The sequence below is a fragment of the Choloepus didactylus genome, chromosome 1 (assembly GCF_015220235.1).
Source record: "Choloepus didactylus isolate mChoDid1 chromosome 1, mChoDid1.pri, whole genome shotgun sequence".
In the NCBI taxonomy this organism is placed as follows: Eukaryota; Metazoa; Chordata; class Mammalia; order Pilosa; family Megalonychidae; genus Choloepus; species Choloepus didactylus.
In genome coordinates this window covers 85,712,886-85,724,419 of record NC_051307.1, presented here as the reverse complement: position 1 = coordinate 85,724,419, position 11,534 = coordinate 85,712,886, and the positions used below count along the sequence as shown (strand labels likewise).

Below are 11,534 nucleotides of genomic sequence, written 5' to 3'. Positions count from 1 at the left end.
GAGAATGGACTTTAGAATCTTGGTAATGTTTTATGTCTTGGTCCAGATGATGGATACACAAGTGCATTCACTCTGAAAATTCACTGATCTTGTAATTATAATTTGTGTACTTTTCTCTAATATGTTATGCTTCAAAGTTTATTTAAAAATACGCCTGCGTATCATCAATTGTAACAAATGTTCCCCACCAATGCAAGGTGTTAGTGGTGGGGAAGTATATGGGAATCCTGTATTTCCTGCATGATTGTTATGTAAACCCACAACTTCTCTAACAAAGAAGGAAAAAAAAAAGCCTGCAAACAAAATGCTTAAATAGATAAATAAATCAAATGTTTATAAAAATAAGCAGTAAAATCAATAAGTGGATCATTAATTCATTCCAGGTAAACTAAATTTTAAAAAGCATTTAACATAGACTTTAAAATAAGTATGCTTAGAATATACAACTTAGATAAAAATGAAGACAGAACTTTTGAGATAAAGACAGGCATAACTGAGAAAATAGGATGTACAGGGAAATGCTAATTAGATAATCAGAAATGAAATAGCCATTGAAATAAAAGTGGAATTGTGTGGTTAAGAATGAACTTTACTCAAAGAGAGGTCTGGTCTTTGTCCCTGCTCCTGGGACAATCTTTAGAATTTCCCCAATGATTGGGGTGTCTTTGTTATTCATGGAGGAACCCTGCCCCTCCCCCTCTGACAACTGAGAGTTTATGCTAACGAGGTGACTCAGAGTGGCCTGGGCCACCCAGAAAGACCAACCATGACCTTAGAGAGTTTGGGCTTTGAGCTATGTGATATCAGTCCAAACTAGGGGGAGGAAGGGAGGCTGGAGATCGAGTTCAGCCACGTGACCAATCATGCCTATGATTAAAAACAGCAACATCCACAATAAAAACTCTTAACTCCAAAGTCTGAGAGCACTTCTCTGGTTGGTAACATTCTTTGAGTATTGTCATACACTGATGTGCCAGGAGAGTGCCACCTCCTGAACCCACGGGGAAAAGACTCTCCCTGACCTCACTCTATGTTTCTCTTGTTTGGGCTGGCTCTGATTTAAATACTTTGGGTTATGATAAAACTGGAATAGTAAGTATAGCACTTTCCTGAGTTCTGTGAGTCATTCTAGTGGATTATTAAGCCTGAGGGGGAAGTGGGGACCCCAAATTTATGGCCAGTTGGTCAGAAGTGAGGGTGGCCCTGGGAACCCCCGAGCTTGTGACTGGTGTCTGACGTGAAGGAGTATTGTGGAGAACTGCACCATAACCTGTGGAGTTTGGCCTAACTCCGGGTAGTCAGTGTCAGAAGTCATTGCAGGAATCAATACTGTAATGTCTACAACAGAAGTAACACGAAATTTCTAAATATAAAAGTCCTGTTAAAAAGAACAGACAATAAATGGAGAGGCTCCAATATTCATCCTAGTACTTGTTCTCTAAAGGAAGAGAATGGGAGAAGAAACAGCATTTTGGAGAGACAATTGCTAAGAATCTTCCAAAACTAAAACACAGATATGAATTTTCCAATCAAAAAACTATCCTCAGGGTAATGAACAAATTAAAAAATAAATAAATTCATACATAGGCAGATCATAGTATGCTGTACAACCTCAAGGATAAAAAGATATTCTTAAAAGGTCCCAGACAAATTCATTTGGAAAACTTGAAAGAAATAGATAATTTCTAGAAAAATAAAATTTACTGAAATTGACTCATGAAAACCCAAGTAAACCTACTGCTTCAGTTTGCTAAGGCTGCAAAATAGCAGAAATAGATTGGCTTTTACAATGGAGTTTTTTTTAGTTCACAAATTTACAGTTCTAAGGCCATAAAAATGCCCAGACTAAGACATCAGCAGGAGGATACCTTCACTAAAGGAAGGCTGATGACATCCAGAACACCTCTGTCAGCTGAGAAGTCACGTGGATGGCGTCTGCTGGTCCTTTGCTCCCGGGTTGCATTGCTGTCAGCTTCTGATTCCAGCGGCTTTCTCTTTAAGCATCTGTGGGTTCTCACGTGGCTTCTCCAGGACAAACTCTGGGCTTCATCTCTTAGCTTAGCATCTCCAAACATCTAGGTCTGTGTCGGCTCTCTTCAAAATGTCTCTGCCTTTTAGTCCTCTCATAGAGGATGCCAGTAAACTAATTAAGACCTACCTTGAATGGGCAGGAGTCACATCACATTGAAAATAATCAAAAAGAATCAAAAGAACCCACCCACAATAGGTCTGCCCCACAAGATTCCATTAATGAATATGGCTTTTCACGGGGTACACAACAGATTCAAACCAGCACACCTACTAGCATCAAAAAATTGAATTGACAACCAAGAATCTTCTCTGGCCTAAAGTAGCAGAGCCAGATAATTTTATATGAGGATTCTATAAAACTGTTACGGTACATATGATCTCTCTTATAATAACTGCCTCATAGAATAGAATCTTATTTTGTGAGATTGTAATAATAGTATTAAAACCAGACAGGAACAATACATGAAAAGAATATGATACAAATATGAACATATATGCAAAAATAAAAGTAAAATAAAGTAAATAAATTCAACAATGTATTAAAAAACAAACAAACATCACGACCAAAAGGTTTTTCTCTAGTGGTATTAGGCTGATTTGGGTAGGTCATAATACTTAGAAGAAAATGTGAGAAATTATCTTTTTAGGAAGATTGCTTACATAGCACACCAGGAGCACAAATCATAAAAGACTGATACATTTCACTCTACTAAATGTTAAAGCTTCTGCATAAAAAACAGCAAACAGATGCGAAAAAATGGCAGTGTCTCATTTGGCTGTTGTTTACCGAGTGGTCTCAGAAACCCTGAAGGCTTCCAGAGCATTATTAACTTCTCAGACCCATTAGTCCAGGTTTCAGGTTTGCTCTTCGTTTGCTGCCTAAGGATAAACCAAATGCCACATCTTTTCACCAGTGTAGATTATTTCTTACCATGTTGTCAAGGAAAGGATTAGAAGAATTTTTTGATGACCCAAAGAATTGGGGGGAAGAAAAAGTGAAATCTGGTGCTTCATGGACCTGTCAGCAATTAAGGAACAAAAATAATGAAGATTTACATAGACTCTGGTATGTCCTGTTGAAAGAAAGAAACATGCTCCTAACTCTGGAGCAGGAGGCCAAGAGGCAGAGTGGCCAGTGCCAAGTCCAGAGCGATTACAAAAGGTGATAGATTCCATGGATGCATTAGCTAAGCTTGTCCAGGAAAGAGAAGATGTCCTAAGGCTTCTTCAGACTGGTCAAGAAAAAGCCAGACCTGGTGCTGGAGAAGAGACATCTTTGGAAGAATCATCGGGCACAAATTCAAGCAGTAGCCTATACCCTGGCACCTAAATAAAAGATACAATAGGAAATGATTCTTTGCAATGCCTTATGTGGACTGTTTTGTCCGACTGAGACTTGAGAAACAAGCCTGCATTGAAGCAAGAAAGAAAAATTTAAAGAAAAAGAAAATTTTCTTCAGGAAAAATTTCCACATCTTCCTGAAGCCCAGAAGTCAAGTTTTGTCTAAGATATCTGAACTCTTTTCTTACCATTTTTTTTCTTTAACAATAGTCTATATTTGAAAGTAAATATATGTTCTGTGGTTTATTAAAGAAATTGAATTATCAGTCAAATGACTGTTTACTTATAAATTGTTGTAAATGTAAATATAGCATAATTCTGGAACTGATCATGAATTTTAAAAAATCAAGTATAAAGTTAAGATTAAATTCCTATTTTATAAAAAAAAAAGCAAAGAAAAAAACAAGATTAAAAAACAAGTCATAGAGTAAAAGAAATTTTTGCAATGCATTCAATAAACAAAAGATTCATGTCAAGAATATATGAAAACCTAATACAAACCAGTGAGAAAAAAATGAGCAAGCCAGTAGAAAAATGGAAAAACCACATGAATAAATTTCACAGAAGAGGCTATGAAAAGCAATTCTTAGAAGAGAAAATATCAATATGTGAAAATGAGTTCTACTTTATTAATAAGCACTAAAGAGCAAATTGAAATGATAAAGAGGTAGTATTTTATTTCCAAAATTAAATAATCTGATAACACTATGTATTAATGAGTGGGGAAACAGGATCTCATACATTTCTGGTGGATCTATAAAATGGAGCAACCACTTTGGAGAACAATTTGCCTATTCCTGGTAAAGCTGAAATGTCAATTAGTTTGTGATCCCCTGGTTTCATTTTCAGAAATCAATCATAAGCATTCACATTGCAACACTGTGCATAATAGAAAAGTTCTGGAAACAACCTAGCTGTACCTCAGTGGGGGGGAAATGGATGAATAAACTGTGATTTAGTCCACAATTGAATAACCTACAACGTTTAAAATAAATAAAGCAAATCTGGAGCAAAAAAATGTTAACATTCATTAAATCTGGATGGTGGAAGGTTGGTACAATACTATTTGCCATTTATATACTGTAAATTTTTATATCCTTACAATATTTTATACTTTAATTTTTTTAATTTACCAAAAAAGAGCAAAAAAGGGGGGTTGGGTGAAGAAGAGTAAATACATCAAAATGTTTAAAAGGACTTGTCTCTGGACGGCGGACTATGGACAATATATTTTTCCATCTACTTTTTGAATTTTCTAAGTTTTCTGTAATGAGTCTATATTACTTTTTTTAAAAAAGAAAAATTCAAACAGTTCAAAGAACAAAAGGTGGTGAAGGTGGAACATAATCTCTCTGCCTAGATAATCCTTCTAGATTCTTAAAAAGTAAAATTAAAAATTCTAGACTTTCCTCTCCGTAGCCCCTCTCCCCAAAGTAAAAATATCAATATTTTCTTGTGACTCTTCCCAGCAGCAAAAATGTATGCATTAAACAGCATAAATTGCATATATTTATATCTTTCTTTGTATTACTCTTGTAGTGGAAAATACCTAGACTTTTGCCAAAGAAAGAATTCTATTTTGCAAAGTTCAACAGCACTGTTGCTTGAGGACCACATCAATTAAACTAGAATACAAGTCAGAGAGAACATATGACTTCAGAGAAAAGGGAAGTGGTTGAAGGGAGGAAAGACCTTAGAATCCCTTCTAGGATACTCTTCTGTAAGAAGAAACAGAAAGTGTTAAAGAAAAAAAAAGTGTTCCAGGAAGTGGGCACCATAGTTCTTGGGAAAGGAGAACTGGGCAGATGGGCTTTCCTGGCTTTGGGAGGGCTTCTCCACCAGCCTATGGACGGTTAATCCCTGGCTGAGGTGTTAGGCTTTGGGGACAAACGTTTTCCCTTCAGGCAGGCCAGGGAACCCAGACCTACTGTGGGCTCAAAGGACCAGAAGGATCCAAAGTTTTAATCCTTAGCCTGAGTGGGCCTCTTCCTTCTTATTCCCAGGAAGACCCATCTGCACTAGCCAGGGGTACTCTCTGGTACACCGTTCCTCTATGGCCCAGGTGATATTCCTGGATAACATTGTTATTTGTGTATAGTTCTAAATAAAGGGAACCAGGAAAGTCCAGCAGAAGACAAACAGTCTTGACAGGTGACAAGGAAGGGAACCAAGTGGCAGACCCCAGGGGCTGGTGGTGGTGACCTGCCTCCTTCATCCTCATTTTTGCAAAGGGCTTCTTGGGACAGCTACAGCATTACCCGCACCTTCCTCTACACATTCCCACACCCTTTCCAGCCTCCTTTGATGCTGGTTGATAAAGTTCTGCAGGCAACTGAGGGTGCTTTTTGACTGTACCAGCCAATGTTCTCTAAAAGCCATGAGAGGCTTTCTTTGGCTAAGGGGCAAGAAAATCTCTTCTGTTCTGACTCATGGGCAAGTTTCCCCCCATGTTCTTCATTGAGGAGACCAATCTCCATGCAAACATATTTAGAGCCTGTTACTCAACCAGGTGACATCTAGCTAAGGCTCTTTTGAGAAAAGAGTGTAAGAATGAAGATGGTGCCAGCCCCTGCCCTCACAGAGAACACATTCCAGCTGGGAATGGCCCAACTCCCATGCCTGAAACTTTGCATAAAAGTGGCCACTGGAAAAACTTTCCATGAAGGCCTGGAGGCCCTGATGTTCAATGGATCCTCACCCCAGGGGATGAGCATGGCTTGAGAGTTTCTAGATCACTAGGCACTTACTTGGTCAAGGGTTTATAAACCATAGAGAAGATGGGTATGGAATAAATGACTGGCTTGTCCAAGTCTGAAAAGCGCCCATAGTTTTCTATTTATGGTCCTGAATGCTGAATGAGTATTAAAGAAAAGGTTATTTAAGACTTGATAATATGCACATTTCCCTGATGGAATCTCGGGGCATATGCGCACAGAACTCCTTCACCCTCCTGGGCTGGCTGCTTTCGTCCCCATCACAGGCACCTGGTGGGAAACCAGGCTGCGGGCAGCCCCTGGCTTGCCTGGGCAGGGCTGTGGGCTGCAATGGCGACACCTGCACTGCCCCTCTGCCCTGCAAGTCTGTGGTAAAGGCAGGACGGGAGTGGCCACAGCCTCAGCCGGGACCTCAAAAGAAAGACTCCTGATGCCTGGGAATTGGGATGGCACTGGCAGCAGCCGGAGTACCACCCTGGGAGACACCTTCAACATATTTTGAAACACTGGACAGTGTTTAAACCTCATCCTACATTTTTGTAGTTGCAGCTAGAAATCGACCCTTTGGCTCCTTTAAAGGCACAGTACCCCCTCCCCCAAATTAGTGAAAGATGATGTGTCCTGGCTGTGCCTTGGGGGAGCTACCTCCAGGGAAGTAAGTACCCAGGTGTGGGAAGCCCCAGACTGTACCAAATCTGGGGTTGTCATTAGACTGTCAATTAAGATAACATACCAGAGAGAAACAGAAGAAAATATCAGGGGAGGGAAGGCAAAGGCAAAAAATCTGGAAGGCAGCCACCATGGGAGAATGACCGAAGACAAACAACTGGAAGGCCAAGAGACAGAAGAGTTTGGACAGTGTAGACATTAAGTCCTGGGCACTGGGGGTCTCTGCAGTGTGCTTGTAAAGCTGGGTTTTCTAACCAGAATCTGAGGAACCCTAGGGTTCTGCAGAAATGCCTCAGAGATTCCACAAACATTGGCTCTTTAAATAGAATTTAAAATCTGTATTAAACCATTTTAAAACCAAAATAAAAATTTTAAAAACATGCAAAGTCTTATATGTTATCTACCAAATTTCATCATGTTGGAAACCATCAGCCCTCTAACCTGAGCTACTAGGATTTTAAGCAGACCTTGGAATAAAGTTTCTCTTGCTCCCGTGCATAGATATTTTAATTTCTTATAAGGTCGTAGTTCTGTGCTAGTTTTTAAAAACATTCTGGCCTGCTTGCATTCACATACAAAACATTGCCAAGGGATTTAATTGCTTAACAACTGCTTGACTCAGGATTTCTTCAATACCTTGCAACCAAAGCAAAATATAGAAATAAATGAAGGGAATGCTGAGGCCAGTAGCAGTGCAACTACTGCCCATAACCCAGGATCGTGAATTAAAGCATCACCAGCGTAGTGTTGGGGTTCACGTGGATTGACTCTGATCTGTAAATATTAGAAATGGGATCTTCTACAATCCTCCCTTTATGCATTTTGCATATGCTCTGAGTTTAATGTCCCACATATGGTTTTGTTTCCTAAAAGTTTCCTCTTGCAAAAATAGCTTGTGTGGCCTGAGCCAAGAAGAAGGGGGTGGGGGGAGCTCTTGCAGGGACAGAGTGGGCTCAAGACTGCAACCAGAGACTTTGTTACCAAATGGAAATAGTGGAGGAGGCATGTGTACTGGGACAAGGCCCCCTTCCTCCAGGCTCCTCAGAAGGATGCTACTGGATGGGAGGAGGATGGGGGCTCCCACCCGTAGCTGATTTGAGGGTGGGCTCTCACCAGACCTGGCCATTGAGGGGCTGGTGTCATAGGCTGAGTCCTGGCTGCTTCTCCTCAGCTGCCTCTGTCTCCAGCTCAGCACCACTGGAACCTGAGCTTCCTGACATACCCTCTGAGCTAGGCCACCTCGGCACACAGAGCTCTGTTCTCAGCAGACCTGCCAATTGAGTTAAGAGTCAAAGGATTCTAACTGAAATGGGAGACGTTCTGGATTCCTCCTTTCAGCTGAACTGTTGTTTAAAGGGCAGGTGTCATTTCACTGATCTACCATAATGTCACCAAGCAGGGAGGGGGATCGGCAACCTCAGGAACCAAGGCCTTTGTTTATTGAATGCCTCCTTTGTGCCAGGTCCTGGCTAGGCTCTGGGGACTTGAGGATGAATAAGATACTGGCCATAGCTGCCCTCTGGGAGCTCAAAGTGGAAACAAACAGGAAGCCTCATGATAGGGAGGACAAGATCTGTGGCTGGGAAGCTCTGATGCTGAGAGGACACACCAAAAGTTCACCTTAACCAGAGGGAGGAAACCACCTGGAGGAAGAGCCACCTAAGCCTGGTGTAGAAGCATGGGTACCAGTTTGGTCAAGGGGCAACGAAGCTTGACGTCCACAGTCCAAGGGGAAAGCCTATGGGTTGCAGTGAAAGGTCACCCAGCCAAGTGAGGGGAACTCCAGATGCCGGGAAACATTAGCTGCTGCTCTCCTGTGACGTGTACCTCCTGGTCCTCCCTCCCTCACCTACATTTGGTCTTTCTTTCCTTGATTTCTCTCTCTGTCTGATCCTCTCATTTCCCTCCTACTTCCTTCAGTTTGCATTAGATCAAGTATGCTCTTTTTTTCCTTTCCCCTTGGACATCTGTCTCTCTCCTCCCACCCTATATCATTTCTATCTATGCCTAACTGCAACTGATTTCTAAGATATCACTTTTTAAGGTAAGAAAAGGAAATATTTATTCAATAAATAATGTCACTATTTAAATGATACACTCAGTTAAAGTGGGGAAAGGAAGAGAAGTAGACAGTTGACAGAGGATGCCTTAGTGGACAGGGGTGAAGAGAAAGACTGCAAGAGACAAAAACAAGGGGACAGGACAGGGAATTACTGGGGTCCTGCTGGCTGGTGATGAGCTCTGCTGGTGGGGGAGGGCTAAACTCATGTCTTGCCTCGGGCATCTAAAATGTGCGGTTGACACTAGATCAGCTTTTGCTCTGACCCCAACTTTGCTACCTTGTTTACCTTGTTCAAGCATTTCCAAACTCCTTTCACCTTGTGCCCAAGGACCCAAACTTGCTGAGAGGTAAGGTTCCAAAGAGTCTGGAGGCAGTTTGCTATTACTCCTCCCACCCCTCATGCTCCAAATAAAGACAACCAACTAATGCCCTCTGGCCTCCAAGCAGGCCTGGAGCTGCTCAACAGGAACAAAATGGGCCTGCCAAGGCCACTTCTCCGCACGGCACCCACAGCTCTCCTAGGCACCTTCAGGGACACCATCTTTTCTCCAAAGTGACTCACAGCAGCCCTGTTCCCTCAACTTCCAACGGCCCATCAACAATTCATTAAAAATCAAATCACCATTGAATGAGCAAACTGCAAAATGCCAGAAACTTTATACAGATTATCTCATTTAATCCTTACGGCATTCCTAGCAGGTAGGGATTCTCTTCAACTCCAGATAAAGAAGAATTATGCGAAGTCATACAGCTACTAAGAAACAGCCAGGATTCAAATCCAGTTTGCCCAACCCAGTGTCCATACCCTATCTGCTCAGCACTTTGCAATCCCAAGGCATGTGGCAGCATCCATTAAGCACCTGCTTTAGGTAGGGCACTGTGTTAGGGGTAGTACTAAATCAGGCCAAAGCTCCAAATCCTCACTGTTTGGGAACAGATGATTGAGTTCAGAGAAAGCACACATGAAGCTAACTGAGCAGCACCTCTTTCAAGTCACCAGTCAATATGAGCAGTGAATATCTCTGTGCACGTTGAACTTTGGAGCAGGGAGGGGATGCTGAAGAGAGGAATGAAGCGTTGGGAGGGAGGGGGGGACAGTGGATGCCTCCTTGGAAGACGTGAAGAACAGAGATCAACCAAAAAATAGTGTGAGTACCTCTAGACGGAAGGAATGATACATTCCCAAGTTGGGAAATGAGAATTACGCATCTTCTGGAGATGACAGAAAAGCAGTCCTCTACCAAGGAACTCAACACCACCTGGGTGTTTAGATTTGCTGTATTATGTGAGTGGGGTACAGTTGGCAGTTAGTTTTCTAGGGGAATGACACAAGGCAAATGGCATTTGAGAGATATTGTTCTAATTGGGAATCTGTGGTTAGCAGCAAGTGAATACCATGAAACAGCCAGAAAGGACAGCAAACCTGACCCTGAGGTGGGCCAGCAGGACTAGAAAGGCCGTCTAACAGTCTCAGTGACAAAACTCTTAATAGTTTGGAGACTGAATTTTAAAATTAAATATAACTTAGAGCTGTGGATATTTCTAGGATGAAAATAAACCATGTTTTGGAATATATCATATTTTGTTTATTTACTAGTTATCCTGGCTTGTGCAAGATGGAAAGAGTAATACAGGTTTTAGAAAAATGAGTCAAACCACCATGGGAAGTTGAATTTTGCAACCTGAGAAAGTGTCCTGGTCATCATCATTCTCATGATGATCATAGAAGTTTTACTTCTCCCTTAAAATTCACCTCAGTAGAGGCAAAGGGCTTTTAGGGGACCTCTTAAAGGGTATGATTTGAGAAATAGAATCATTGACTGACAGAAATAAGTTCCACCCAGAACCCAAGCCCCTGGCTTACCTGAACTTCCAACGTTGAGCCACAGAAGGAGCCCCCCAAACCAGAAGCACCTCTCCCCGAGGCTTCTGGGCATCGCTGAGCTGGACATCTACCAAATGGGATGAAACAGACCCTTAATGCCAAAGAGATCCTATAACACGGCCCCTCAGTCTTGGACACTGAACACCCACTTGGGTCTCACTAATCATTAACTGACCTCATGACCTGCAAAAGAAAAATAAACTCTCGCTATTTGTTTAACGTCCTAAGTTTTCAGTTTCTTCTTCAAAATGAAAATACACTTATTTTTTTAAACCAGGGGACACTGAAACTCATTGTCTTTCCTCTTTGAGCCAAACATGATCAGGAAACTATGTCCTGCACCTCTCCCACTTCCTATTGTAAAATCTTAGTAATCACCAAGGCAGAAGTCTTTCATCTTTGGGTGTTTGCTGGGTGTTTCAAAACAGTTCTTACAAAAGCCATTTTCATTTTACCAATGAAGGAACTGAAAACTGAACTGAAACTCAGAAAGGCCAGGGGCCTGGGGAACATAGCTTGAGGGGAACCCAAAAAGTGAGATTATGTATTTTAGAAGGCAAGGATAGATATCCTTCTAACGGCACCTCTGAGGTAATGTCAATGTATCATCAGTGTGCATTACCTGTCGTTCCCAGTGAGAATGTCACTCTCAGCAGGGCAGGAATCTTAGTCCATTTGGTTCACTGAAGTGTCCCCAGAACCCAGCACAGTTCCTGCCCCAGAGCCAGTGCTCAATAAATGTTTGCTAAGGGAAGGCACCATTTATATGATAGGGCAGGCTGGTGGGCCCCCAACAAACCTGTGGAGAGGGCACAGTGGGAAATGGACCTG

General features: G+C 41.8%; 1 protein-coding gene and 1 pseudogene across 2 annotated transcripts in view; one reads left to right on the top strand and one right to left on the bottom strand.

The window, feature by feature from the left end:
* The window catches only part of PLA1A (phospholipase A1 member A), a 42,483-nt gene extending 31,480 nt beyond the window's left edge, over positions 1-11,003 (bottom strand). Inside the window, exons 1-2 of one of the 2 annotated variants that reach the window (XM_037836112.1) lie at positions 10,879-10,981; positions 10,683-10,770 (exon numbers count right to left, since the gene is read on the bottom strand). In XM_037836112.1, coding sequence (XP_037692040.1) covers positions 10,683-10,770 — 88 coding nt within the window. In that variant the 5' untranslated portion in view covers positions 10,879-10,981. Of the gene's footprint in view, positions 1-10,682 lie in introns of both variants that reach the window. The other variant, XM_037836119.1, reaches the window with a different exon arrangement.
* On the top strand, positions 2,789-3,539 carry LOC119534084 (annotated as a pseudogene).
* Positions 11,004-11,534: the final 531 nt, after the last annotated feature.